The sequence below is a fragment of the Dryas octopetala genome, chromosome 6 (genome assembly GCF_963921425.1).
Source record: "Dryas octopetala chromosome 6, drDryOcto1.1, whole genome shotgun sequence".
Lineage (NCBI taxonomy): Eukaryota > Viridiplantae > Streptophyta > Magnoliopsida > Rosales > Rosaceae > Dryas > Dryas octopetala.
The window spans coordinates 15,602,483-15,629,630 of record NC_141371.1 but is presented as its reverse complement, the minus strand read 5'-3'; the positions used below and the strand labels follow the sequence as shown (position 1 = coordinate 15,629,630).

At 35.8% G+C, this 27,148-nt stretch overlaps 3 protein-coding genes, 1 long non-coding RNA gene and 1 pseudogene across 6 annotated transcripts; 3 read left to right on the top strand and 2 right to left on the bottom strand.

Annotated features, from left to right (window-relative positions):
• Positions 1 to 433: 433 nt before the first annotated feature.
• Positions 434 to 3,967, bottom strand: LOC147282773 (uncharacterized). 2 transcript variants are annotated; one of them, XR_015123058.1, is made up of 6 exons: positions 3,022 to 3,967; positions 2,758 to 2,941; positions 2,539 to 2,620; positions 1,443 to 2,027; positions 1,229 to 1,351; positions 434 to 559 (listed from the first exon to the last, which is right to left on the bottom strand). It is a non-coding gene; the product is annotated as an uncharacterized LOC147282773 (long non-coding RNA). The 2 variants fall into 2 exon arrangements; XR_015123057.1 differs by having other exon boundaries at positions 2,758 to 3,967.
• Positions 3,968 to 8,462: 4,495 nt separating this feature from the next.
• Positions 8,463 to 11,647, top strand: LOC147282772 (protein DA1-like). Its single transcript, XM_086248274.1, has 6 exons — positions 8,463 to 8,543; positions 8,653 to 8,865; positions 9,001 to 9,048; positions 9,201 to 9,298; positions 10,473 to 10,534; positions 10,820 to 11,647. The coding sequence occupies exons 1-6, from the start codon at positions 8,463 to 8,465 to the stop codon at positions 11,440 to 11,442; spliced, it is 1,125 nt and encodes a 374-aa protein (XP_086104400.1). The 3' UTR covers positions 11,443 to 11,647.
• A 2,051-nt stretch (positions 11,648 to 13,698) lies between these two features.
• Positions 13,699 to 16,334, top strand: LOC147282771 (protein EIN6 ENHANCER-like; annotated as a pseudogene). The gene is made up of 3 exons (XR_015122996.1): positions 13,699 to 13,884; positions 14,160 to 14,227; positions 15,873 to 16,334. The product of XR_015122996.1 is annotated as a protein EIN6 ENHANCER-like (transcript).
• Positions 16,335 to 20,135: 3,801 nt separating this feature from the next.
• LOC147282770 (membrane steroid-binding protein 2-like) lies at positions 20,136 to 21,381 on the top strand. The gene is made up of 2 exons (XM_086248017.1): positions 20,136 to 20,649; positions 20,952 to 21,381. Exons 1-2 carry the CDS (start codon positions 20,300 to 20,302, stop codon positions 21,205 to 21,207), a joined length of 606 nt encoding a protein of 201 aa, XP_086104143.1. The 5' UTR covers positions 20,136 to 20,299; the 3' UTR covers positions 21,208 to 21,381.
• A 3,596-nt stretch (positions 21,382 to 24,977) lies between these two features.
• LOC147282769 (Heavy metal transport/detoxification superfamily protein) lies at positions 24,978 to 26,490 on the bottom strand. The gene is made up of 3 exons (XM_086248996.1): positions 26,346 to 26,490; positions 26,086 to 26,161; positions 24,978 to 25,366 (listed from the first exon to the last, which is right to left on the bottom strand). The coding sequence occupies exons 1-3, from the start codon at positions 26,391 to 26,393 to the stop codon at positions 25,044 to 25,046; spliced, it is 447 nt and encodes a 148-aa protein (XP_086105122.1). The 5' UTR covers positions 26,394 to 26,490; the 3' UTR covers positions 24,978 to 25,043.
• Positions 26,491 to 27,148: the final 658 nt, after the last annotated feature.

The following is a 27,148-nucleotide window of genomic DNA, read 5'->3' as shown; positions in this document are numbered from 1 at the left end:
TGTGTTAGAGAAAATCAGTACAAAAAATTCAGAATCATCAATAACTATGGTCTCTAAGGTTTACTAAAAAAAAATTCTGAAAAAAAAATAAAAAATAAAAACACAAATTAGAGGAGGGAAGCTAACCTGATTTTGGATTTATTTCTCATTGCTTTTCTTTTTAAAGCCTTCAATGGGAGATTATCAGAATCTGAAGCATCTTGTTTCAGAGCTTTTAAAGAAGCAGCTTTGTTAGTTCTTTCTTCAATTGCAGGATCACTTAGAGACATGCAAAATAGAGGAAAATGAAAATAATTAGTAAATGTCATAGTTTTTATAGAAATATCAGACAATGTGAATAATATCAAAATGCAAAGTAAGTTGTTGAATAAATACAATACTCCAGCAGTGTGCGGATGGTTCAATGAAAGATGGATATGACACTCACTGTGGAGAAAGAGAAGTGCAGCAATCAGGGGGTCAAAAGCAGAGGATAGCACTTGCTCGAGTAATATTGAAGAACCTGAGAATTCTTCTGTTAGATGAAGCCACCAGCAGAAGAAATAGCACCACGAACGACCTAAACCCATTAAAAAAATGGGAAAAAAATCAATACAAATAGTTATATCAGTACTAAAATCAAACAAAAGCACAGTGAAGAAAATAGTCACCATTGACTAAAATGATCACAATGAAATAGTTATATCAGAACTTTGTCTGGTGATATCTATCAGTCCATTATCATAATCACCAAGCGCAAAGGCACCGACTCATAAGACAAAACCAAGCAAAACAATAACCACTCAAATTAAGGATCATCAAAAGCAAATTATAGTATGTAATTTAAAAGTGCAGACATATTCTTTAACGTGTAATAAAAAAACATATGAATGTAAAAACTTCATTCGAATGAGATTTGATAAGGTGCAAGAAGAGGATGGCAAAAATGATTCTAGCAATTTAAGCCATTTAGTCATAAGGAACACCTCTAACCAATTGAAAGCAGCTTTACATAACTGCAGAAGTTAACCCATGCATAAAAATGAACTTAAAACTCAAAATCTCAAAACAATGCAGGGCAAGAAAGCCTCAGAAAAAAAAAAAAAAAAAAAGAAGAAGCAAATTTTCAACTGATGCATAAAAATCTGCAGCAAGCCTAAATGCTAGAACTATGGGTTTTTAAATTAACTGCACAGGAAACATAGTGTGCACCAATTAACACATTTAATCAGAAGGAAAACTTTTGTACCAATCAAAAGCAGCATGACAGATACATTGTTCAAGTGAGCGGCACAACCACCAGATATATCCAAGAGTTGATCCTCTGATGTACTTCGTCTAACAATGGTCCTCTCAAAACAGTAAAAGATACCTGCAATTCCTAAAGGTAACTCCTCTATTTCTTATTATGATTGTATGATAAAATTTGTCCAGCAGTACTTCAAAAGATATCATGTATGTACCTGCCCTTCAGATTTAATTGGATGTGTACCATTAGGATGGAAGATATATGCTTCTTAGGCCTTCAAAAAATAGAAATATTTCCTTTTCAATATTTACCAAATATAATTACATTTAACATGTATATCATTATCAATCACAATGCGGTGATGGTTGAGGGAGATTGGGGGAAAGACACAGCAGCAACAAAATACTTTCATATATCTTTATTCCTGTAAATCCACACTTCCATGATTTCCATCATCTCCAGGGTAGTAGCTAAATGATTGTTCTATTGACTCTTTGACCTTCAGTTGTAAACTAAATATCAGATCAGACGCATGCAACATATAATGATAAGGGGAAAGAAAATAAAATTTTTGCAAAGATTTCCATGGAAGCAAGTATTCATACAGTGCTGATAGGGGCGAGGAAACTTGTTGAGAAATAACCTCAAGAATTGAATCAGAGCTACCTGTCAGCCAAATTACATACCAAGGTTCTGCTGTTAATGTATAGAGTAAGTTTTCCATCAGTTCCAGAATATATTAGTTTCAAGCTTCCTGTAACCTGTGAGCTCTTTAGATCTGGTTCTGCTGATTCCACCCCTAAAAAGTGACACAAAAGAAAAGGCAGAGAAAAGCGAAGATAAAATCAGATTTTGAAAAGACAAAAAAATTAAAAGTTCGGTATTGTAGGATTTAGTGCACTGTTTAAAGATTTAGAGAAATGAAAGTTGGACTGGTGGGATTTTGTCATGAATGGAATTGAATTGACTTGAATTGGACCCAATTTAATCATTTAGTATTTTATTGAAGAGAAAGAATGTATTGACATTGAAAAATTGGTCATTGGTGAGAGAATAATTAAACTCTTTTTTAAGAGATTCAGAAGGAAAGTGTTTTTCTTCTCTCTTTTTTAGGAGTTACAGATGGATTGGCATTGCACAACCAATAAGAGGGCAATACCGTTAATTGCCAACTCATTCATAATCAAAAGAAAAAGAAAAATTATGGAAGACAGAATTGCATGAACCAAAATCTAGAAATTAATTAATAACCATTTTTCAGTTTTTATTTTTTATCTGGAAAACAGAAGAAAACAGAGCTGAGCATGTACCTTTCATTCTCTGTATGTGTTTCTTGATTTCTTGTGCACAGGCATCACAATGGATGTGAATCTTTAGCACAACTGTGATAACCTGAGGATGCAACAACATAACGTAATAATTGAACCCCAAAATTAAAAAACAAAAAATAAAGAAATAATTAAAAAAATGGTGAAGAAAAAAAAAACAATTCTGAAAATGAAAAGCTTTAGTTTCCATACTGTACTGACCTCTTCTTTCTTTTCTTCTTCCTTGGGCTTCTTTTTCTCCTCAGGCTTCTTCTCCTCCTCAGCTGGTGGTTTTGGAATGGGAGATAGAAGCCCAACCTGTCTGTGACTCTTTCTCTGAACTCTCCCAAGTCACCAGCGCCGCCGCCACCCTCAGCGGGAATCGTGGTGGCAGTGGATACAAAACCTAGAAATACAGATTTCACAACCAATTGAACAATTCGATCCAACAATCAGACAGAGTACACAAAGAGGAGTAAAACTCACACAAAACCTGAGGCGTAAAGTCAACTCCATAGCTACATGATTGCAAAAAGTGGTATGAATTTGAAATTTTCTACTGATGAGCTTCAGAAATTGGAATTGACTGCCTAGAGTCAAAATTATCATCTTAACTACAGCTGGTATTACTATCAGATGATGCCACTAAATAAGACTTTGTAGATAACTTTTCTTCCTCTAAGTTATGGTGACTATGAATAATGTCGTCTTGATAATGAGGGGGTGATCCTGGGCAAACATTTACCAAAGAACCAATTTGGTCAATGTAGTGGGCATGCAAAGCAGTAGGAATATCTAAGAAGGAACCATCTGAGTCGAAAATATTTGTACAACTCTCATCTACTGATAGTGTAGTCTGAAACATATCTTGAGTTTGCTTAAGGTGGTGCTGAGCCTTGATAAACATAGTTTGATCTGTTGAATCAATCTAAAGCCACATGACATTTTTTACCACAAATTTGACATTCCACAACAATACCAACATTCTGATCGAGATGATCTATCTCTATCAAAGCAAGTGACAGCAGTGTGCCCTCTTCTATAACAGATTTGACACTCAGGAATCTGTCGACCCCCATTGTTCCAGTTATTTGCACCCCAATGGTTGTTAAACATGCCACCATTTCCACCATAATTCTAACCTCTACCACCACTAGTATTAAACCTGCCTCCATTGTTACCCCAGTGCCTTCCAGAACTCCCATTTTTACCTCCATTATTGTTCTAGTAACCACCACCACCATGATCATTATTATTCCATCTTCCAGCATTGTTATAACCTCCTCTAGAGTTACCACCATTTGAGGGATGACTATAACCCTCATCTCCATTGTAAACATTTCCATTGCCACTAGAATCACCATTAGTACCTTTGCCATGATAAGAATCTCCAGAATTAGAATCATAACCAGTAGAACCACTAGTACCAATATTGCCATTAGAACTTGTTGGATAGCTTGATTTAGGCACATGAAGCTTAGCTACCATTGCAGACATAGTCTGAGTAGAAGCCAAAGCAAGAGCTAGCTTCTTATTCATATCATGTTCAGCAGCAAGAAGTTGAGATCGAAATTCCTTCATAGACATGGGACCCTGATGACCTCTTAATACAGCCTTCACATGATCAAATTCATCAGGAAGACCATTTAATGCAACCGCATAAACATCATTATCTATAACATACACCCCTATAGCAGCTAACTGAGCTTTAGCATGTTTAATCCTCATTAGAAACATCTCAACATTATCATCGCCTTTCTGCAGAGTTCGAAAATCAGTTTTGAGTTGCATAATTGGGGCTCTAGAATCAGTATTGTACCTTTCTCTAACATTCATCTATGCTTCATGAGTAGAAGAACAATCCAAAATATACTTCATAGAATCCTCAGTAACCGATGCCATCAACAAACTAGTTAAAACCTTATCAGTGTGATCCCATTCAATGAAGGCCCTATTAACCTCAAGTGTATTTACTCCACTCTCATCTAGTACAAACTGTGGTGGACAAACAATTGATCCATCCAAATAGCCAAACAAGCCATGAACTCCTAATATTGTTTTGACTTGAAAACTCCATTTACGGTAATTAGAATCATTCAACCTTAAAGTCAGAAAAGGCAACAAACCATCAACCTTACTCGCAATTGACATGACTAAATTTTTTTTTCTTCAACAACAATATCACAATAGTTCAATAACACTGAAGGAACACAACACTTCAAGACTTCAAGAACTCCAGAAAAACACAATACCTCTCAACACTTTAAGAAATCACAATACCTCTCAAGAACATAACACAGCACTGCAGGAACACAACACTTCAACACTTCAAGAAAACACAATACCTCTCAAGAATTCACGTAATCCAAAATCAACCACAGCAAATGACCCAAATCTTATGAATCATCAACCAATAACAAGTACAATCTTCACAAAAATCACAACCTTTGAACAATCACCAAAAAGAAAAGAGACACAATACCCATTATGCAGAAGCTTGAGTTAGAAACACAATACTCATTCTGCAGAAGCTTGAATTGGAATTTCTTTCACAGATGAACGAGCTCGTCTTCGCAATTTGAAGAGCCAGAAGAACCCCAATCACAATCTTCGTCTTGAAAATTGTCCAGCAGATTTTGAACGCAGCAGATCTTGTGTTGATGCTTCAGTGAAAGAAGAGTCAGGATAGAACTTGCTTTGATACCATGATCACAAAGCTCTAAGAATCAAAATCAGCAATAAAAGAGAAAAAGTTTTAAGAGGAAACTTTGAGTTTTCATTGAATGAGTTGAATGAATTACGTAAAATGAATACAGCTCAATGCTTTATACAGAAACAACTAATTAACCTCTAACCAATTCTAACATACTCGTTTCTTTCTAACTATAATGCCACATGGCATAATCTCATAGGCCTTTTATTAACTAAAACAATAACCATACTAAGGGTAACAAGGCTACTTTTTCGTTTTCGCCTTGCTCGGCACTTAGCACCTCCTGCACTAAGTCAGCCTTCTCTCTCTGCCTACCACCGAGGCTTGAGTGCACTCACACACACTGTTTTGTCTAGCAATCACCACACAACAAGCGTACGGGCCACGTGCCCAACCTTTCTTTCTATTCACAAAGACAAGGATTTACAACCTAACTTGTTGGATCGCCACAAACCCCTTGGTGTGTTTCTCTCAAGAATGCACTGCCAAGTGTTGACGCCTCAACACCTATTTATACATAAAGTTTGCAAGGGACAACCCCCACTTGCTGGGTTTAACCGCCCACTACCTTGGGAAGTTATCTTCCACTAGCAGCCCACATAACCACCCACTCTCTTGATGGTTGCTGCCATAACCACCCACTCTCTTGGGAAGTTATCTCCCACTAAGCAGCCCACATAACCACCCACTCCTTTGGTGGTTGCTGCCACTTGGGATCATGGGAAGTTAGCAACCACTGCTAACTTCCATGCACTAGGAAACCGCCCACTCTCTTAGGCATGCTCCCCCATTTTCGGCCACCTCTTGTAACCGCCTGCTGACATGGCGCCCCACTTCCATCAGCCACTCATCTGATCTCTTGGAAGCACATGACATGCACATGTCGCCACCTAAGATGGCATATGCCTCTCACATGCCACCTTAGCACCTTGGACTCAGCCCGCCTGGTCAAGCCCACCTAGCCATGGTCCGCTCATGGCTAGAACCTTTGCGCCGTTGCTGCACCACTCTTGCACCAACGCTTGCGCAACACTTGCGTGCTTGGCCTCGCTGCCTATGCTACGCCGCTGCCATGCATGCTAGGTCTTGCTTCCTACGCCATGCATCATCTCTAGGCACCAACTTTTCATGCCCTCATGCGTGTGCTGCTCTCTTCAGCACCTTGACAAGCCATCTCTGCGCCTCTGCTTTGCGTTTGCTCACACCTTGGAATGGTTCAAGGCAACCGCCCATGCCAAGACTTGTAAGGGTCTTACACTAAGCTACTAATCAAGCTTGACAGCTGTACAGTCAACAAATGTTACCTATTTTGCTAAAATTTTTTGAACTTTTTAATTTCATGAAGACATGTTTACTAATACGTAATCAGGATAGAAGAAATTAAATTGAGGAGGAGTCAGAATCTGAAACCTCATTGAAGCTGTTTACTAAATTATTTAGAATCATAATAGGAATGATACTGATTTCATATAAGCTGTTTACTAATTTACTTGAATCAGAATTGAAATCAATTTGATTATTAAAATACCTTTTCTAAATAAATTATTTTATATAATAGTGAATGAGTAAATTTGAAATTGTAAAAATAATGTGAGGATATAATAATAATAAAAAAAAAAAGAACTCCTGATGGGTTGTTTCTCCAACAATCAAAATATCATTTCTACTCAAAAATCCAATTCTTCTAAAATAAAAAATTAAATTTTTAATATCATGTGGGTATCTTTTTATTTTTATATGATTAGTAATTACTCCTAATCGGAATGAATTCCTTATTTTGGTTTCGATTATATACATGCCATAAAATTGCTAAGGGCAACTTGTGCACGTGACCCTATCTCCCCGCACCAGGTCTATCTCCTCTGTGCTTCTTTACTTCAGATCCGCCTGTCTCTCACTCCACTCAGATATCTCTCGCCTCTGTGTAGACTTCTCTCTCGCCGGCAACGCGATCTCGCCTCTCTCTCTATCTCTCTATCAATCTCGCCTCCGTCACGTCTTGCATCGTCCTCCGTTTTTGTATTGTTGCTGCTTGACCCATAGAAATAACACACCAAATACCTAACCATCCCCATTCAGGCCAAAAGAAGTAAAAAATCAAGACTTGGGTCTTTTGTGAGTAAAATTTTATATTTTTGCATAGATATTCTTACATACTTTTATTAATTAAGTATGGTTTCTACATCTTTTTTAGCATAGAACTAATAAAAATCGTCACTTTCTTGTGATTATCAGACAATAAACCTCAAAAATAATTACATAGGATTGTGGGTCTTTTCAAGTAATAGGATGGAACAGTAACTTTGCATAGTTTCAACATTCATCACACTTGACCTTTGTATGTATGGTTGACATGTAATTGTAGAGGGCTTTGTCCTCTTTCCATAAGGTCAAGAATCACTAAAAACAAACACTTAAGAATTGAGTTGAATTCAAAGTAGGGGTCCTGAAACTGAAAATATCTAGCAAAGATAATAATGGCTTAATTTGTGTGGGGTTTAGAGGTTGAAGAAATGTTGCCGTGCTGTTTTTCCATGTTTCATCTTCTCGTAGGTTAAACTGAAATTTGTCTGTTCCCACAGTTCACACCTCTTTTTTTTCGACACCCTCGTTGAGGAATTATGATATCTTACATGGACTTATGCTTGTAAAGTGTAAACAATGTTACATAGGTCATGGGTCTAGTTGGTATGTGGAATGGGAACGATCACAAGGTACGTTAGGGTAGTTGGTATTGTGTTTTGGGTTGTGGTTTGTTTTGAAACTTAAGCTACATAAAAGACCATTTATTATTATATTTTACATCTACATAAGCTAATATTTATATTTCTTGTTTGTGTATATATCACTACAAAATCATATAATACATTGTATATAAATGTATGATATTATATTGTATACATCTTATTTCCTTTCAATTAGTAATGGGTAATTTGGATAGTCTGGATCTGTGGATTTTTCATTTTTTTACTGAAATCCTTTTGCGTTATTGTTGGGGATTTTATCTGCTGGACGTGATCTTTTCTTAAATTTACTTATTTAATGTCATTTAATTTAGGGACATTGTTAGAGATTTTTAAGTTAATTTGAGTTTTGAATATGGTTTGGATGACTTTCACGTTCTCTCTTTTTGTAAAGGTTTTTCTCCACTTCTTCGATCCTCTTGGCTGTTTGGTTCTCTCTCTTGGTTCCGCTCCATTTTGTTCAACTCAGGATGCAACTGGCGTATGAGACTCCGAGGTGTAGTACTTGTCATAGAAGTAAGGTTTGTGGAAAGATATCACCCGAAAATAAGGTTTGTGGAAAGATATTTTACTCCCCAAAGTTGGCTCAACAAAAATAAACAATTTTTTTTTTTTAATTTTGTTTCATTGAGGTTGGAACTTTGATTTGCCTACATGCAGGAAGAAGTGGAATATGTGAACCTTAGTGATGGCCGAAAACTTTGCTTAGATTGTTATTCTATTGCTATCATTGATCCAGAGCAGTGCAAACCACTTATTAAAAAAGTATATCAATTATGTAAACTTTTAAATTTCATGGTGGATGAAGACATTCCTATCTTATTTGTTGACAAAAATGAGATGAACAGATTGAATGCTAATTGTTCTACGAAAGTAAGTAGCTACAAACTTCAAATTAATGTATTAATGAAAATATTGAGCTAATTGATTCGCCATGCCATTTTTGATATGGTTTTCATTTTATTAAAAAGTTCATTAATTGCATTTTTTTTCCCAATTTATTGTAAGGGTTCGATTGCTGGTTCTACCGTGCTAAGTGCATGTCCTATCGAGAGGGTAAGTGTTTTGTTAGTAATTAATTATTTTTTTTTTACTAAAATATCTAGCCCTAAATTTAAATTAACAACAATTGGGAATTTTGTGCGTTAAAATTTCTTATATGTAGTTCTATTTGTGCTATAAAACCTTTCTTCTCTGGTTTGTAACAGATTGAAAAATGTACAAAAAATGGAGAAAATATTGAGGTGGAGATATCAACTTGCCAAGGCAAACCTATACAAATTTTGCTTTTGTTTGGACTACCGGAGTATATATCTGACCTTACATCTTCTTTTATCAAACTTCTGCATCATTCTTCATTGCATTAAATTCCCTGATTCATTTGCATATATAGTTTATTAAGTTTGTTTATTTGCATATAGATCTGTGACTTTGCTGCCAGATCTTTCTCTTGTATTTTGATCATTCTGCCGTTTAATCTCATAATCGACACCGTTTATTTTTTAGATAACCCTTTAACGATCATCTCTGCAAAAAAATCAACAAAATTGAAAATAATTATCATACGGATTTGGCAACGGTTAGACTCACAGTCTGTTTATTTGATAACAGTTACATAACCAAACAATTTTCGATTTTGTTGGATTTTTGCAGAGATGATTATTAAAGTGTGATCTAAAAAATGAACGGTTCAGATCATTAAACTACATTGTAGAATGAGAGCAATAAGAGAGAAGGTCGGAGAGGAAGGTAGCTAGCATTCCCCCTTTCACACTAATTTGAGCAGCAAAGCCCTCAAATTAGGAGGAGGGAGAGAGAGTGAGAGAGAAAGAGAGAGGAAGAGAGAGATGCTGCAGAGGGTCTGGGATATATATAATCCATGTCTAAGGATTAAAATTTATTTGTGAATTGGGAATCTCTTTATTTTTTACTGTCTTATTACTTCATATTAACTTCGAATAATCCACCCAAAGAAATGTGAATTAGACCTAAGATGATTCCAAATGGAAATACTTCAATCGTTTCTATTTGTTTGAAAGGGGAAAATAGCGATGGTTCCAAACCTAAATAAATATCTGATGCTCTTCTTTATAGCCAAGGGTTTTAGAACTTTTAGTTCACAGTGAGGTTTTAGTTTATATATTTGTATTTATTTTTTCAACTTTTAACATTTTTGCTTCATTTGGTTTTAGTTATTTTTGTTATATTATTTTTATAAATTTGGGAAGGGGATTTGAACTTGGGGTCTTTTCTAATAAAGTGAAGAAAAATACCAATAAACAAATAGCTACTTGGTGTATTAATTATTTAGTTTGTTAGGTATATCATATATGAAAGTTCACAAGGTTAAGCATGCATGTATTTTCACCCGTACAAAAAATCCATATATAGACTCATTAGAATTTTTATTTCTTCAATTTAACAACTATACTTTATTATGTTATTTGTTAGACTCTAAAGTTTTATCTGCTTCCATACAGTGTGTTGATGGGTGGAACCTTGGCTCATGAGGTGATGCATGCATGGTTTAACGGAATTAAAGGTTTGAATATAAACAGATCGGATTAGCTTAAATTTTAGTTTGAATCCAAATCCATTTATAATCCAACTATCCGATTCGGACCATGGAATGTAACTGGATCATCTAATGGATTATGCTATTTGGATTGTAATCGGATTATTGAATTGAAATCTGGTCCATTTATATGTTTACTAGCTAGGCTCCATAATATTCTCTCTTACTCTCTCTCTCTATCTCTCTCCCCTATGTTTAAATTTCTTTATTTTTTCCTTACTGATTGGTGTTTTTTGTGTGCCTATTATATAGGTTGTCAAATATTGGAAAGAAGGGTTGAAGAAGGTATTTGCGAAGTAATTAAATACATATGGATGAAATCGTTTTGTTCTAGTATTGTTGTTGACTCCTCATCCGAAACCCTCAAGAAGCAGGCTGAATTTAGAAAATCTTTGAATGACTATTACATAGGATTGATTGAGAATAGAAAAGATGAAATTTATGGCCAAGGATTTAGAGAGGCCATGCAGGCTGTTAAGAATTTTGGTCTCGTTTATACAGTGTACCATATCATTGAAGAAGGAAATCTCCCTTGCATTGAATCTGAATCTGAAGCGGAATCTGAAACTGAAGCAGAATCTGAAGCTGAAGCTGAAGCTGAATCGGAATCTGAAGCTGAATCAGAATCTGAAACTGAAGCGGAATCTGAAGCTGAAGTGGAATCTGAAGCTGAATCGGAATCTGAATCTGAATCGGAATCTGAAGCTGAATCGGAATCTGAATCTGAATCGGAATCTGAAGCTGAAGCGGAAGCCGAACCTGATGCTGAAGCGGAAGCCGAACCTGATGCTGAAGCAGAATCCGTAGCTGAAGTGGAATCGAAGCCCACCCAACCCTCCCTTAATCCAAAGATGTCGAGTACCAAGGCGCTTTGACCCATCAACGTTCTTTTTCAGCATTCCTGCTCTTGTTTTCTTATAGCCTTTGTGCTGCATTATTCAAAAACATTTAAGTATTCCAAAAGGAAAATAATAAGACCAGCCAGCTGGTTGCAAAGTATATGTAATGTAGTAGAGTTTTATTCAGTAATGGAGAACTTCCTGTCACTGGGATGCTGGCCTGGTGTCAAGAAGACAGCATTGTATCTCCAAGTTCCCTAAAATATGAAAATTGGATTGGAGATTGATTAGCAGCAGGTAAATATAATAATACAACTTAAAAATAATTTTTAGGTTTTTTATCACTTTATCTACTTGAATTTTGATTCATTTTTCACTTCATCACTTAACAAAAAAATTAATTCAATGTGGCATCTGAATTTAAAAAGTTTTGTAATGTATAATCTCCGTTTGATTCTGTCAAAATTTTTGTTAAAAAATGGTCACATGTGACCTATTTTTAAAAGGACATTTTAGTCTTTTTATGGTCAATTGTATTTAAAATGTATGTGGACAAATGAGATAATGACATGTGTCATTTTTTAAACTTTTTAATCCGCAATCATTACACACTTTTTTTTACCGCACATTCAAATACAATTTCTTTACTTTTTTTTTATCATTTTATTTTATTAAAAAAAAATTCTAAAACCCAACACCTCCCTCTTCTTCCCAGATTGCCATGGCAGCCCCACAGCTCCTCTTTCTTTCTCTCTTCTCCCCTTTCTGCCAAAAAAATACAGCAGCAATCCACCGGCGCCCCTCCCTCCACCACCGCTGACGGTCCCTCACTTCGACCACCTCGTTCCACCTCTCTCCCTCCCGACCAGCCCCTCCCTTCTCTCCCTCTCTTTCTCTTTCTCTCTTTCTTTCTCTTCTAAAAATTCACCTCCTCTTTTCTCTTTTCTGCACAAATAAATAGTAGCAACCCCAACACAAACTAGTTTTATGTGGAGATATGGGAGTGATGAAGAAATGGGAGAGAGGATCTGAGAGGGGTTTGAAAATGAGAGGGTTAAAATTAAAGCCTTATGAATGAAAGAATAGATTTTTTTGGAGATTAAGTTGTTGGGTTTGGTGGTGGAGTGGAGGTGGGGTTGAGGAGGAAGTTTGTGTGAGTTGCAAGATCTCTGGAAATGATGGAGGTTTCGTGGCTGGGTGGGTGCGCTCGGTGAGGGTAGTGGTGATTTTTTTTTGTATTTTTAAATTTGATTTTTAATTATATTTAAATAAAAAATTTATTTAAAATTCAGATTTAACAGAACATTCTAATTTAATAGAAATTATGATGGTAGATGGCAAATTTGCACAATTCTGAAAGATTGGATAGCAAATTGTCGCAATTGAAAAATTGGATGACATTTGCGCACAAGCCTCAAAGTCTGGATGTCATTTGTGTCATTCGGCTTTTAAATTTAAAAAGTGTTTTCAAATTTTATACAAAACAAGTTTTCAGATTTTAAAAACTATATTTCAAAACTCAAGTTTTTAGAATGGATCCTAATTTTTGAAAATATTTTTTAAATAGGATACCAAACGAGGTCCTACTTCTATGTTTTCTATCTGTATCTCATGTTTTTCCAAATACGGTGGAAACGTATGTGAGACGTTTTCAAAAGTTATGCATAGTTTGAATCTATTTTCCAAAAATGATACCCGTGTTTTCCAATCATCCTCACCAAATTTCCAATTCTGATGGATGATAATTTATTTATTATTTAATTTTGGCCACTGTGTTTATCATTCTTGAAGGTAATTCTCCACTGTTTGAATGCTTAATACAGCTTGGGCTCATCTTGCATAGATGTTTGCTTTCGCATTGGCCATAACAAATCAAACTCCACCAGTGTCGCTTTTGGAGCTGCCGCTGTGGTCACCGTGAACTAACCTAAGTGCTTAATTTACTGGGCAGTGGCACTTTCAGTAAGTAATCCTCTTCTCCTTCCTTTGTTAGAATTGCATAGATTCCTGTGCTTCCTTTGATGCTGTTCCTCAAACCTAAAATGGGTTCATTCAGTTAGTGTCGTAGAAGAAGATAACATTCATTTCAGATCTTTAATTTGGGGCTAGTGAGTTGGCTTGGTTAACTTGGATGAGTTAACTCAGCTAATTGACCGATCCATCTCAACCCATTATTGATTGATTGGTCCCGAGCTAGAGAGGTGGTTCATTAATTTGGGGGTTATGATTGAATAATTTTGCAATCAGCTTTGAAATTAAAACTAGTTTCATATTCATGTTTACAAGGAAAATATGGAGCCAGAGGTGGTTCAAGCAGAGCTGGTGTTGCCAACACACTTGAGCTTCAAGCGCATTCAGATGTACGAGAAGTACCAAAAGGCCAATCAAGAGGGAGGCATTGGAAGTACCAAAAGGCCAATCAAAAGCAGATCATTCAGGCCGAGAATTACCAGAATTACCCTCCTGAAGAACCCAATTGTAAGTTATAGTTCTTATCAAAAAATTGTAAGTTATAGTTAATTTTTAGACTTCACTTTTTACCCCTTAGACTAATTTTTAATCAAATTGAAAACCCAATTGTAAGTGTTACTATAGTGTATATGAATTGCTTCACTTGTACAGAAAAAAATAGTTAGCTCGTATTTTAAGCATATCAGTTGCAAGCGTTCTATCTCATTTTTTTTTTCTTTTTAAATTTTGTTATATAGTTTGCTTTCCGGTAATATAATTTTTGATTGTCCCATGTTTTGCAGATGTTAATATAGAGTCGCCACCCTCTATGCATCCATGCAAGAGAATTTGTGATATAACAGGATTTGAGGTATTGACATTGTGAAACTTTCCTAGATATGGATATTGGTCTGCATGATTATCTAATTCGATTTAACTACTAAGGGTGTGGGTGGATCATTTATCTGTTTATCTTAAATTTCATATATTCACATGAGTTTCATTCAATGGCTAAGTTTCCTAACAACCCTTTTCTTTCATTCTCTCTAGCTATATTGTTTTAAGTTGTCCACATGAATTTCCAGCCTATGACATTCTTAAAGACACCCTGCTAGCTCTACCAATTTTTTCTCTCTATGCTGCCTTGTCTCTTAAATTTCATATATTCACATGAGTTTCATTCAATGGCTAAGTTTCCTAACAACCCTTTTCTTTCATTCTCTCTAGCTATGTTGTTTTAAGTTAACCACATGAATTTCCAGCCTATGACATTCTTAAAGACACCCTGCTAGCTCTACCAATTTTTTCTCTCTATGCTGCCTTGTCTCTTTGAATAAAATTCTGAAATCTAATGAATTCTTCTTCCCATAATAAATTTAAATCTTTAAGAAACATCACAGCAACCAATAGAGTTCTTATCAGATCAATATTTCTAACTAAATTTCTATCTACATTTCCACCGTGATTACAGTCTGTAACATTTCCACAGTGATCACAGTATGTAATTGGATTATTTTAAAATGAAATATCAAGGAAGATTGTGTTGCTGCGCTCAGAGTCTGTTCTTTAGGTTGAGTCCAGTGTTAGGTCATTCAAGCTTGTTTCAGAATCAAGGCAGGATTTTCTGGGCTAAGCTTGTTCAGGAGGCAATCTGGCCTGTTGATGAGTATCAACTAATTATAAAATTAAATGGCCCAAGTTTAATGAAAATCCATTGAACTTTCAATTTTAAAACTAATAAAGAAACAGATTGTGTTCTATTAAATAGCGATAACATTTTTGGCATAATGAGGCCAATTAGCTGTGGAATACAATGGAACGTTTCTGGGTCATGTTAGGCAGGAACAACATTATTATCTACACTGCTCGTTACTATTGAAGAAAAAATTATTCTAAAAGTAGAAAAATTAGTAGGGACTATGATTGTTTTGAACAACAAATAGGAGATGCTTCATATAGCTAAAATTTAGCCAAGCAAGTCATGGAGGTAGAACAAATAGGATTGTTTTGATGAACCATATGAGGATTTACATGTAAGTCATATAATTCTCATCAACCGTCAATATCTATTGTACAATATAAGAAATATAAACATTGTCCAATAAAGAAATAATATTAGTCTTTTTGCTGTAAAAAATCAATTACAAGGCTGCTCTCACACAGAACATCTTACGAATGAAGGAAATCTCTTGGTACATCCATCAATCCTACCTAATGTAACTGAGAAATTTTGCCTGAACTTGAATTGTTAAGAATCCTGCTCGATCAGTGCCTGTACTTGTCCTCAGCTTTATAGATTGCTGATCGAACTTTGATGAGTTTAGCTTGAGCCGTATGTTGTCTGTTGTTGTGTTTCCTGGCATATTGGTATGATTAATGTTTCTAAGAAGAATTTCTATATGATGACAAAGTGAATGATTCCTATTGATCTTAAAAAAAATGTTGAATCAATTAATGCCCATATCTCCTTTTTTTCATCTTCACAGTGGAGAATAATGCTTCTGTGCACCGTGCAGGCACCTTACTATGATCCGAGGACAAACCTCCGCTATGCCAATGCTGATATCTTCAAGCTCATAAGATCACTTCCGAATGAACATGTTCAAAGATATCTGGCTCTGAGAAATGCTGCTGTCGTTTTGAAGTAACATTCAGACATTTCAGCTCTTAACAGGGTTCACTTTTTCTCAGCTTCTATTTTACTTTAAACTTTAAATATTGTAAAAATTGTCCCTAGATATTATTGGTGTTTTTAAATGATGGATGGAAGAGGATTATTTACTTAAAGCTTATCTACTCTGGAAGTAGGACTCCTTTCTGGTTGCGCCTTGCAATTCAACAATAGCTTTTCCACTTCCCAGCATATTGCATAGCATATGATATCCATACACCTTTCCATCTTAAGAAACCACTAAAAAATGTACATATCAAGAAATTCATTCAATAACTCATTGCTTTCAACTCCCTTAAAAGATGACAACCTCTTCGTATTGATGTAGGGCTTCCATATGTTGATTCAATGGTCTAAACCTCAACGGAAGCTGTACAATTACAACTTACAAGAGCAAGAGCCCAATGTAGAAGTCCCATACAAAGGAGATGGTGCAGTTGTTACCTACGGGTTGTGGAATAGATTTGTTATGTAAAGTAGAAGTGGTTTGGGTTTGCTTCAATCAATTTCTCATATTTTCAGCATACATTCTGAAGGTTCATTTTTTCAGCTGTTGATTGCACAAGCTCTGGCCCCAAATTTTTTCATCACCCACTTCATCCCAACACTGGAGTTCTGCACTTCCGACCATATAATGCACCAAATGGGGTCATCCCATTACTTGCATGATAGCTATTATTATATGCAAGTTCCATCAGTGGTAAATGAGTATCCCAATTTCCTTTGAATTGCATGACACATGCATGTGACACGTCCTCCAGCGTTTGAATAGTTCTCTCAAACTGTCCATCTGTCTGAGGATAAGGTAGTGCTAAAATGTAATTTAGTACCTATTTCTCGCTACAAACTAGGCCAAAACTATGTAACCTTACAATTTCATCCACATAAATCTTGGTTAATTTCTCCATTAAGTAGGTTGATTTAACAGATAAAATATGCGCTGACTTGGTCCGTCGGTCTACAACTACCCAAATGCCGCCATGACTACTTATAGTCTTATATGCTTTAATTTTCATTAAGAAATAGGAAGTGGTTCCGAAGGACCTGAAGGCTTTTGATGATCAAACTTTACTTGCTGGCAAATTTCAAAAGAAATTCTGCTATTTCCCTTTTCATACGTTGCCACCAGTAATGCTCTCGTAATGTACGATGCATTTTAGTACTACCCAGATGCATAGCATAAGCTGAATTGTGAGCCTTCTCAATAATTTCTTTTTTCAAAGCTTCGTTATTAGGTACACATAATCTATTTCCAAAGACTAATGCTCCCTCCTCTCGCATTGAGTAATCTGCCCGTACTTGATTAATTAGCATAGGCCTCACTTGAAAACTAGCTAATAATACTCTTGAGTTGTGCATTGACAAATTGGCTCCCAAGGTTCTCAACTCAGTTAATAAAGGAAGGTAAATTATTTTCAATTGAGCTAATAAACATGGTGCTTTTCACACTAAATTGTTATAGATTTTTTTGGTTTGTTTTCATCCACGGGCAATCCGAAAGGGAAAAATACCAAACAAGTTGAAAGAAAATTTGGTAGAAGAAAATAGAGAAATTATAATTTGGATAATAAAAGAAAATAGTCAAATATGTTCAATGTTGACCTTATATTGAAGATCTCATTAAAATAAATACAATGATATAATTTTCATAAATATTGAAGTTATAAATTATAAGTTAACCATTACTTAATCTAAATTAAGTTTAATTTAATTAGGTACAATAATATAACCAGGGGCAGAAGCAATCGTTATGGGGTCAAGATTAAGAAGCTCACAAATACTTATTTTGAGTCTGGGCGTCGCCTTTAGGGTTCAGGCTTCGTTTCAGCCTTCTTGGTCGGGTCTCTCTTCTACTCAGTTTTTTTTTTTAATTAACTTACCAAAACAACATCGTTTGGCAAGTTAAGAATTCCAAAAAAAAAAAAATTTATATGCAGATCACGTGAGTCACCATTTCTTCCTCCATTCTCTAGTCTTTTTTTTTTTTTTTTTTCTTTCAGACATAAACACAAACACTTTGCCTGCAACCTTTTCCTTGCAACTACCACCAAGACTCAAGCTTCATGGGGTCAAAATTTTTCCTCAAGCCCAGCATTTATAGATTCATGGGGTCAATTGACCCCACCCTGGATCCGCTCCGGGGGGGGCCACTATAAAATTTTTAGAAAAACCATAAATATGTTTTTTTTTTAATAGGTATAGAGCTACATGTGGGTTGGGGGCTGGAGCCACCTTAGGCCCACATGTAGCTCCGCTCCTGAATATAAACCAATGCACCACTGCAGCTTCAACACATATGACGACCTATATAATGACTATAGTTCTAACTAATCACTGAGATTGACCTAAGTATGTTTTAAGGAGTTTATTGATTGAAAATTTAAAGTTAATATGTTTTATTGAAAATATATCAGGTAACTACAAAATGTTGTAATATGCAATACAAATTGTAAAATGTAAAAGTATCCAATTTTTTTTGGGTGTGGTAGAGTTTAGAAATTTTTAAAATAAAGGATATATGTGCAATTTAAAGACTTATGAATAGAATTTATCATCTTCCAATGTAGGGGTCGGCAATGGGCCGGGCCAGGCTTGGGCTATAATACACAAGTCCAAGGCCCGCCCATCAGGCTTTGGCTTGCGGGCTTGGAGGGCCGGGTCAGGCTAGGCCCGAACGGGCGGCCCAAAGCCTGTTTAGACACATATATATCTTCAAAAAAAAAATATAGGATTTTGGCTATGTTGTGATTTGAACATGAGACCTCACACAACAAGCTTTAACTCTCAACCAACTGAGCTAACTAGTTTATTTGTCGAGTTTGTGAATCATAACATATTTAATAACTTTTTCGTTTATTTACTTCAATAAATTATTAATATGTTTATTAAGCTATTATATAATACTATTATATTAGTAATAGTGCAATACCATAAATAATAAACTGTTAAAAGTATATACAACATTACAACTATAATAAAACATAAATGTACATATGTTTTATTATATATTTTATTACATATTTTTATAAACAAACGATGCAATTGTGTTGTCAACGATCCGAACCGTTCAAATTTTAGTTCCTCAATCAAAGATAATTCGTGCAAAAAATTAGCTCAATCGGAGATGTAAAAGTGACATAATGGTGGTCGAATTAATGAACGATCGTGGTTTTTCTAATGATGATCGAATGGGTAGATGAATTTCGATTTAGCCGATTTTTTGTACAGATGATCTTTGACTATGAACATAGAAAATGAACGGGTCAGATTGTTGAAATCACGTTGTGGTCTTCATAATTATGGAAACAATAAGGTTTCAACGGGAAAGTTATTAGAATTATACTCTTCAAGTGTATTTATATGTAAAAGCTCACATATCGATTGTGTTTTCAACGATCCGAACCGTTCAAGTTTTAGTTCCTCACTCAAAGAGAATTTTTGCAAAAAATTAGAATTGGAAATGTAAAAGTGACGTAACGGTGGTCAAATTAATGAACGATCGTGGTTTTTCTAATGATAATCGAATGGATAGATGAATTCTGATTTAGCCGATTTTTTGTAAGGATGATCTTTGACTATGAAAATAGAAAATGAACGGTTCAGATTGTTGAATTAATGAATTGACGATCGTGGTTTAATAACTTTAATTATAGTTGTATATACACATATACATTTTTTATTATAGTTGTATGTTGTATATAATTTTAAAAGTTTATTACTTTATTATTTATGGTATTACATAATTTACACTATTCTATTTACTAACATTATAGTATTATATAATAACTTAATAAGCATTTTAATAATTTATTATAGTAAACAAACGAAAAATCTATTAAATATATTATAATTCCCAAATTGGGATTTGGGTCGGGCTTTAGGCGAGCCTAAACAGGCCGGGCTTCGGGCAGCCCATAGGCTTCAAGTGGATGGCCCAAGCCCAACCCAAGAGACTTTCAGGCCGGGCCGGACCGACCCAAATTTCGGGCCAAATCGGACTTCGGGCCTAATGGGCTGGGCAGGCTTCGGGTGGGCTTCCGGCCTTGGGCTTTTTGGTGAGCCCTATTCCAATGCACACCATTGAAAAAAATAAAAAAACAAAAAAAACAAAACAACCAGGGAGGAGGGTAGGTGAGCGTGAAAATGGTAGTAGGTGTGGTTGGACTATCATTGTATATGAAAAAACTTAGTTGAAGAAAGCTGAGGCAACGGAATAAGAATGCAAGATTACAAGAGTCGGAAAAGAGATTAATTACAAGAAGAAGACAAAAAATGGGAATATACGAGGAATTGATGGAGATGATTAGGGGGTACACGGGGCTTTCACCGGCGGCGTTCTTCACAATCGGCGGAATGGCGGTGGTGGTTTACAGAATGGTCAGCGGCATGTTTGTGGGTCCCGAAGATGATTACAGCAAGAGCAAGAGCAAGGCTCCTCCGGTGGCGGCGATCATTGACAGTAACAATTCGAGTTTGGCGAACAAGTACTTCAGTCCTCCGAGAGAGTCGGTGCAAGTGGGCGACATGACGGAGAAAGAATTGAGAGGATATGATGGGTCGGACCCCAATAAGCCTCTTCTCATGGCCATCAGAGCTCAGATCTACGACGTCTCTTCCTCCAGGTACTACTATTTTCATTCTCTTTGGTTGCTCAGAAAATTAAGCTAATTTCGTCAATTTGGTCGCTTTCCGTTTATACAAAATCAAATGTCCATCATGAAATGAAAGGTCTTTATTGAGGAAAAAATGGTACTCACATGCCCATTATTTGTACTAATTTACCAGTAAAAAATTGAAAAGTCATATCTTAATTTATGAGGAGTATTAAGAAAACTAATACAAGTGTAATAGTCTCTTTTGTTTAATAATACTTGTCAACTTGATAAAATTTCCAGTGTTTTTAAGTTTGGTTTTGTGGTTGCAGGAATTTTTATGGTCCAGGTGGACCATATGCAATGTTTGCTGGAAGGGATGCTAGCAGAGCGTTGGCTCTTCTGTCTTTTAAACCCCAAGACATAACAGGTAACATCCAAGGTTTGGGTCCTGATGAGCTTGACATTTTACAGGACTGGGAAGATAAATTTGTAGAAAAGTATGTCAAGGTTGGGCAGCTTGTACCAGACCCAACACAGACTGAGCAAACTGAGCAAACTGATCAAGGTGGAGATGAAGCACAATAGAGGAGGAGAGACTAATCTGTTGGAGTGGTATAAACCATGCATCAAACTGTCAAGGGATGAAGAAAGTGCTTTCCTATTTGCATCTTTTTGTTGTTATGCCCCTTTCCTTTAGGAACATACATTAGTGAGATGTTGTATCATTAGGGTTTCGTTGAATATGAGCACAAATTTTTATCCTGGTCTTGTCTGTAAACATATAATTTGTTATGTATATACTATATGGTATGGTATTGTTGTAAAAAACCATCACTCCAAGGAATGGCAGTGGTATGCTTGCAAAAAAAGATGAACAAATTAGGCGAGTGCTAAAAAATCTTCTAAAAGAAAATTAATATTGTAGATGGGAAATGCTAGTCACAAACTCAAAGAATGCAATGCATATGTAAACACACGGACCATCTCTTCAGATTTTTAAAAATGTCCTAGAATTGCTTACATATGTAAACATGGACAAAATTGACAATTTTGAAACCATGAGGACCAAAATTGATCACAAGGGAAAACACAGAACCAATTTTGCATTTTCCCTATATATATATTTAGATATATATATTAAACTAATTGTGCGAAGTTATCGATGGATAATTTTGTATATTCAACTTGAATACACCATAGACCCATTCAAGAGTCTGTTGGAAGCGCGTGTGGACACAATACGTGACTGCGCTCCAATATTGATTTTTGAATTGTCCAAATTACCCATAGACAATTTGAGAGTGTCAATTATGTGTAGTAGTTAGCGGTTCACGTGATGTGATTTTGATTAAGGGATTTTTGGTGGTGTTCCCTAATGTTCTTCAAGTGCATACTATATATTTATTTTTAATATCTACGTCATGTACTTGGAGAACCATAGGGAGATGTTGTCGAAATTTTCCCTAATCGAAACATGTGCGTAAGATTCGTTAACTAAGACACATAATGTGCATTCTTGAATGAGATATGGCCCTTACCGGAGCCATAAGGAGACGAAGAAGGGTGACTCATCTTTGTCTAATTGTTGTATAATATGGAAACAGACATTATGGATCGGCAATGGATACATAATCTGAATCGTGTTAGTGATGAATATTTAGATGAGATCAAGTCGTTTATTGAAGCTGCAAGGAAGCATGTCAATGCTCAGAATCATATAAAGTGTCTGTGTCGGTATTGTAACAACACTTTCTGGAAGACATTGGATGCAGTAAAAATTCATTTGGTAAAAAATGAGATGTTACACAATTATACGACATGGTATCATCATGGTGAACCGAGAGTGGCTACTTCGACTTCCTCGGATGCTCAGACAATTATGCAACCTATTGAATCTGTTTGTAATGATGATGACAAAGTGATGGGTATAATAAACGATGCTTATCCACATGCATCGTTCGATCACAGTCAACCTATCTTTGAGGAAGATGATTGGGTCAGCTTGAGTGTTGGGTCAGCTCCTGTGTCACGGAGGGCTCGTCGATCTCCCAACTACAGTCAGGTAGGTGTTGCAGATGATCCGGCGTCATCCAATGCGTGTTCTGCATCTTAAGAAAAATGTTAATATCGATTGTGTTTAGATTCAATTGTATTTAGATGTTCTAATATTACAGTGAAATTAATATGTTATATTTGCTTTTATAGGTACTAAAACGACGAGGGGGGTATGTAGAGGGTGGAAGTCGGCTTGGATCATGCGCACAGCGAAAGAGAGGATTCGACTAGTGTGCGATCCTGGACACCGACGACCGGCCGACTCGTACGTCAATAGTATGTTCTCGCATGATGTCGGGGCGGTTGTCCGTGTTGAGTACCCCATGGTTGCTCCTAGTTGGAAAAAAATTGCTGCTCAGATCAAGAGCGACATGATGGGCTCTATTTCAGTGAGTATAGCTAGATTAATACATCATTGTCAGGTAAACTATGACATCCAGATGTCGAATCCCCTCACAGCTGCATATGTGGACAATTTATTCACCAAGGCTTACACTCAATGGAAGTACGAGCTGCACTTGCACTACATCTCGTGGGGGTCGGTAAATGAGGCATTGGCGAACCCCCCTGAGGAAATGGTAGAGTGGACTGACTAGTAGCAGTATTTGTGCGCCCATTTTCAGAACCTGAACTATTTGGTACGTTATATCATTTTAAGGTTTCAAAAAACTATTTTCTTTCTGTTATCCCTTTATTGTATATGAACTAACACATTTACAATTTGTCTAATATTTAACAGAAGAAGTCGACCGCCAATGTTAGGAAACAGAAAGCGACAACAAGCTTTGAGCATCATGGTGGTTCGATGCCCATCTCATACCGGGTGGAGTCGCGACGTCAGGTACGTTATTATTTAATTTAATACATATATATTCTTTAGTATTGTTTGAGTCTTTGACAACTTTATTTTCTTTTTCAGGCGGGTTCACAATTTCAGAAGATCGACACTTTTGAGGATGTCTATGTCCGACCCGTTTGTGATGAGGCAAAAGCAAAACATGTTAGTTTTTTATTTTTTAACTTTTTTCACAATTTTTATATTTATAATTAATTTCCTAATTTCTAACTTGTGTATAACATTTTAAAGGACTTAGCCAGCTAGCACCCTCCTGACACTCCGTCGGAGTTGATTCCAGTACCCAATCCCGATGCCGGACTTTGTATTTTGATAGACTCACTAGGTGTTAGGCCCAGTAGGGAGATACGCGGCATGAGATATGGTCGAGTTCGTAATGTCAGGGCCTCCTCGTCTTCTTCTCAACCATCTGCAGTCGTCGCTGACCTGTCCGCTAAAGTGCAACTAAATGCCGAGAAAGCGGCTCACGAGGTAGAGAAAGCGACACGCAAGGAACAGTTCAGTGAGATGAAGCAGATGTTCAGCCAAATGACCCAGTGCATACCTGGCTTTATGATGCCACCAAACATTCAACAGCCGCCGCCAGACATGGATGTCGATGACACTACCGACTTAGGATAGATTGACCACTATGGTCATTAATTATCGTTTGTACGAATATTTGGATATAATTATGAAATTTTAATATTAAATTTTTGCTACTTTGTGTTAATATAAATTTATTAATAAATTTTATGTTATTATAGTTTTTGTCTAAAAAAATAAATAAAAACCCTTAGGCGACAAATTTGGTTCGTCTCCTAAGGTAGCTTTAGGCGACGAACCATAATTTCGTCACCCAAAGTACCCTCTTCAAACAAAGTTCGTTTGCGAGACGAATTTGGTTCGTCGCCCCAGGTTTCTTTAGGCGACAAACCATAATTTTGTTGCGTAAGGTCTTGAGTGACGCAGTTTAGGCGACAAAGTTTTCGACAAAATAATTGCGTCGCCCAAAACTTTAGGCAACGAAAACTCACTTTGGGCGACGAAATTTCGTCGCATCACCTAAACAACTTTTTCTTGAAGTGCATCTATTCTTTTTGAAAAACTAAAAGAGGGAGAAAACTACTCTAGCCAGCTAATGTATAGATTAACTTGTGCATGCTTCTAGCTAGCTTTTAGTGTAAGTGGGTGCTGGTTTTGATGTGGGTTTTCAATTCAAAAAATTCTTCAACGATATATTAATCTCCTATACTTCCAGATTTGCAGTACTAAGTTTTTCAGACTTGGATGAAGCAAAATTCAAGAATGACAATTTCTTGGATAAATTCTTCAGTTAATGACCAACGAAGACTATTACTTTAGTATTAGTGAAAAAGGTTATTGTGAATTTCTGAAAAGATAAGATCTCTTTTTGAATTATGCAAACATTGCTTATACCATTACCATAAAGAAATTTTCAAACTTTTATGGCCAGTTAACAATATTATAAATTATATATATATGGTAAATAAGCATAGTAAAATAAATATCACATGAGGGTGCAGTATGCATGAACGTTGTCATCACTGAAGAGATGGACAGTTTCATCATGAACAGTTGAGTACAAAGGGTTCGGGAAGTAGCCATGCACGGCTTCATTGTAGCCGTGCATATAGTAGTTGTAGGATGACGAGTACGTGGACTCGTCTAAGTATTGGGAAGCGTACGGATAGTATTCGCTGTCGTATGGGAACGGCCAGAACTCTGCCTTCCTTCCCGTTCTTCTGACAACTTTCAACACCTTCCTTTGATCTACATATCCCGTCACCGTTACCTTTTGCTTGTCCATGTCTATTTCGAAGCTATCCACACCTGCATGCATGCACATCATCCAATTAATATATTAATATTCTATGTAGCTAATATAAACTTACATATATATATATAATTAAGAGGAAATTACAGATTTAGTCCAGTTATTTTATACCTAGTTCAATTTTGGTCCACAATTTTTTTCAAGTTCTGTTTTGGTCCATTAATTGTTTCACTTGTTCAATAAAGGTCCAGATTTGTTTTCTCAAATTTGGCCTGCTTTTTACCCTATCAAATCTCACCCAAATTCAGCAAATATATACTTGTTTTAAAGCTATGCATTTCTTCTTTACAACCATATAAAGATCATTCAAATTGGAGTTCTAAAACTCAAGATAATTGACCCTAAAGTAGGGTACCCAAAACTGCCAATTTTTCAAATTTCACCAAATCTCAATTCTCTTAGATTATAATACTCCAAATTTGTTTTTATGACTAAGAAATGATGAAATATAACTTATACTTCAATTATAATTGAAGAAAACACAACCCAAAAGATTTAAAGTCACAAATCTGGACCTTTATTGAACAAATGAAACAATTAGTGGACCAAAACAGAACTTAAAAAAGATCGTGGACCAAAATTGAACTAGGTATAAAATAAGTGGACCAAATTTGTAATTTCCTCATATAATTAAACATCAAATTAATTTATAGGAGATCGATCATGAAACAATTAATTGGTTAATAATTATATTAAAGCTAGTAGCTAGTCTTGCCATCTATTTTTGATATTGCTCTTCTTATCCTCTTTTCGCATCCTTCACAATCCATATGCACCAAAAGTTCCACAATCTATTAGACAAATGAAAGAAACAGAAAATCATGACAAAATTAATTAATCAATTAATAATATATACATACATAATTAATCCATTAATACTATATACATGAATATATATGATGTAGTAATTAATGAATTACAGATCGATGGAGGTGGGTACGTAGTATATATATATATATATATATATGCACTTACAGACATGGCATTAGATAATTGTGTCTTCCCATTTTTCCAACCAAACATAATGGTGCTGTACTGAAGAATCCGATGGACTGACTACTCTTCATTAATTGGTTTTATTGTGTAGGCAGATCATCTGGTTGTTGTTGTTTGCCTTCAATATATATATATATATATATATATATATATATAGCTTGTGTTACAAGCCCAATATCGCATGCATGTTAAAGCCTCTAAAAAAGCTCATCTGTAAGTTCTCTACTTGAAATATTCCTTATGAAACATTAATGTCTGAGCAGTGACCACAAACCATATACATCGAATAACTCTCTCTCTCTCTCTCTCTCTCTCTCTCCCACTCGACCCTATTGCTACCTGACCAAGGCGATGTGATTAATCTTCAATCCAGGGTTGTACTCTCTTTGTCTATTACCGAATAAAAAGCTCAATTTCTAAATTTTTAAAGTATTCCGAATTTTTATAGTTGCAAAATGAAAACTGAAAAGTAGAAGAATATTATCGATCGATCAAAATGGCCAATATGTCGAAATTCGTGTCATCAATTGGAATATATACTTTGCTTGATTGATTCCTTCTTCTTTTGGGAAAAAATTGATCGATGATGGAGGTGATTACAGAATGGTCATGGCAGCTTGTACCAGACCCAACACAGACTGAGCAAACTGATCAAGGTGGAGCTGAAGCACAATAGAGGAGGAGAGGCTAATCTGTTGGTTTGGTGTAAACCATGCATCAAACTGTCAAGGGATGAACAAAGTGCTTTCTTATTTGCATATTTATCTGCTCCTAATGACTTG

What these genes read in the sequence shown, in the direction of transcription:
- LOC147282772 (XM_086248274.1), top strand. Translation starts at nt 8,463, where the DNA reads ATGCAACTGGCGTATGAGACTCCGAGGTGTAGTACTTGTCATAGAAGT. An exon ending in ATGCTAATTGTTCTACGAAA is followed by an intron (nt 8,866 to 9,000) that starts GTAAGTAGCTAC and finishes ATTTATTGTAAG; the next exon opens with GGTTCGATTGCTGGTTCTAC. An exon ending in ATGGTTTAACGGAATTAAAG is followed by an intron (nt 10,535 to 10,819) that starts GTTTGAATATAA and finishes CCTATTATATAG; the next exon opens with GTTGTCAAATATTGGAAAGA.
- LOC147282770 (XM_086248017.1), top strand. Translation starts at nt 20,300, where the DNA reads ATGGGAATATACGAGGAATTGATGGAGATGATTAGGGGGTACACGGGG. An exon ending in TACGACGTCTCTTCCTCCAG is followed by an intron (nt 20,650 to 20,951) that starts GTACTACTATTT and finishes TTGTGGTTGCAG; the next exon opens with GAATTTTTATGGTCCAGGTG.
- LOC147282769 (XM_086248996.1), bottom strand. Translation starts at nt 26,393, where the DNA reads ATGTTTGGTTGGAAAAATGGGAAGACACAATTATCTAATGCCATGTCT. An exon ending in AATTATCTAATGCCATGTCT is followed by an intron (nt 26,162 to 26,345) that starts GTAAGTGCATAT and finishes TTTGTCTAATAG; the next exon opens with ATTGTGGAACTTTTGGTGCA. An exon ending in AGCAATATCAAAAATAGATG is followed by an intron (nt 25,367 to 26,085) that starts GCAAGACTAGCT and finishes GCATGCATGCAG; the next exon opens with GTGTGGATAGCTTCGAAATA.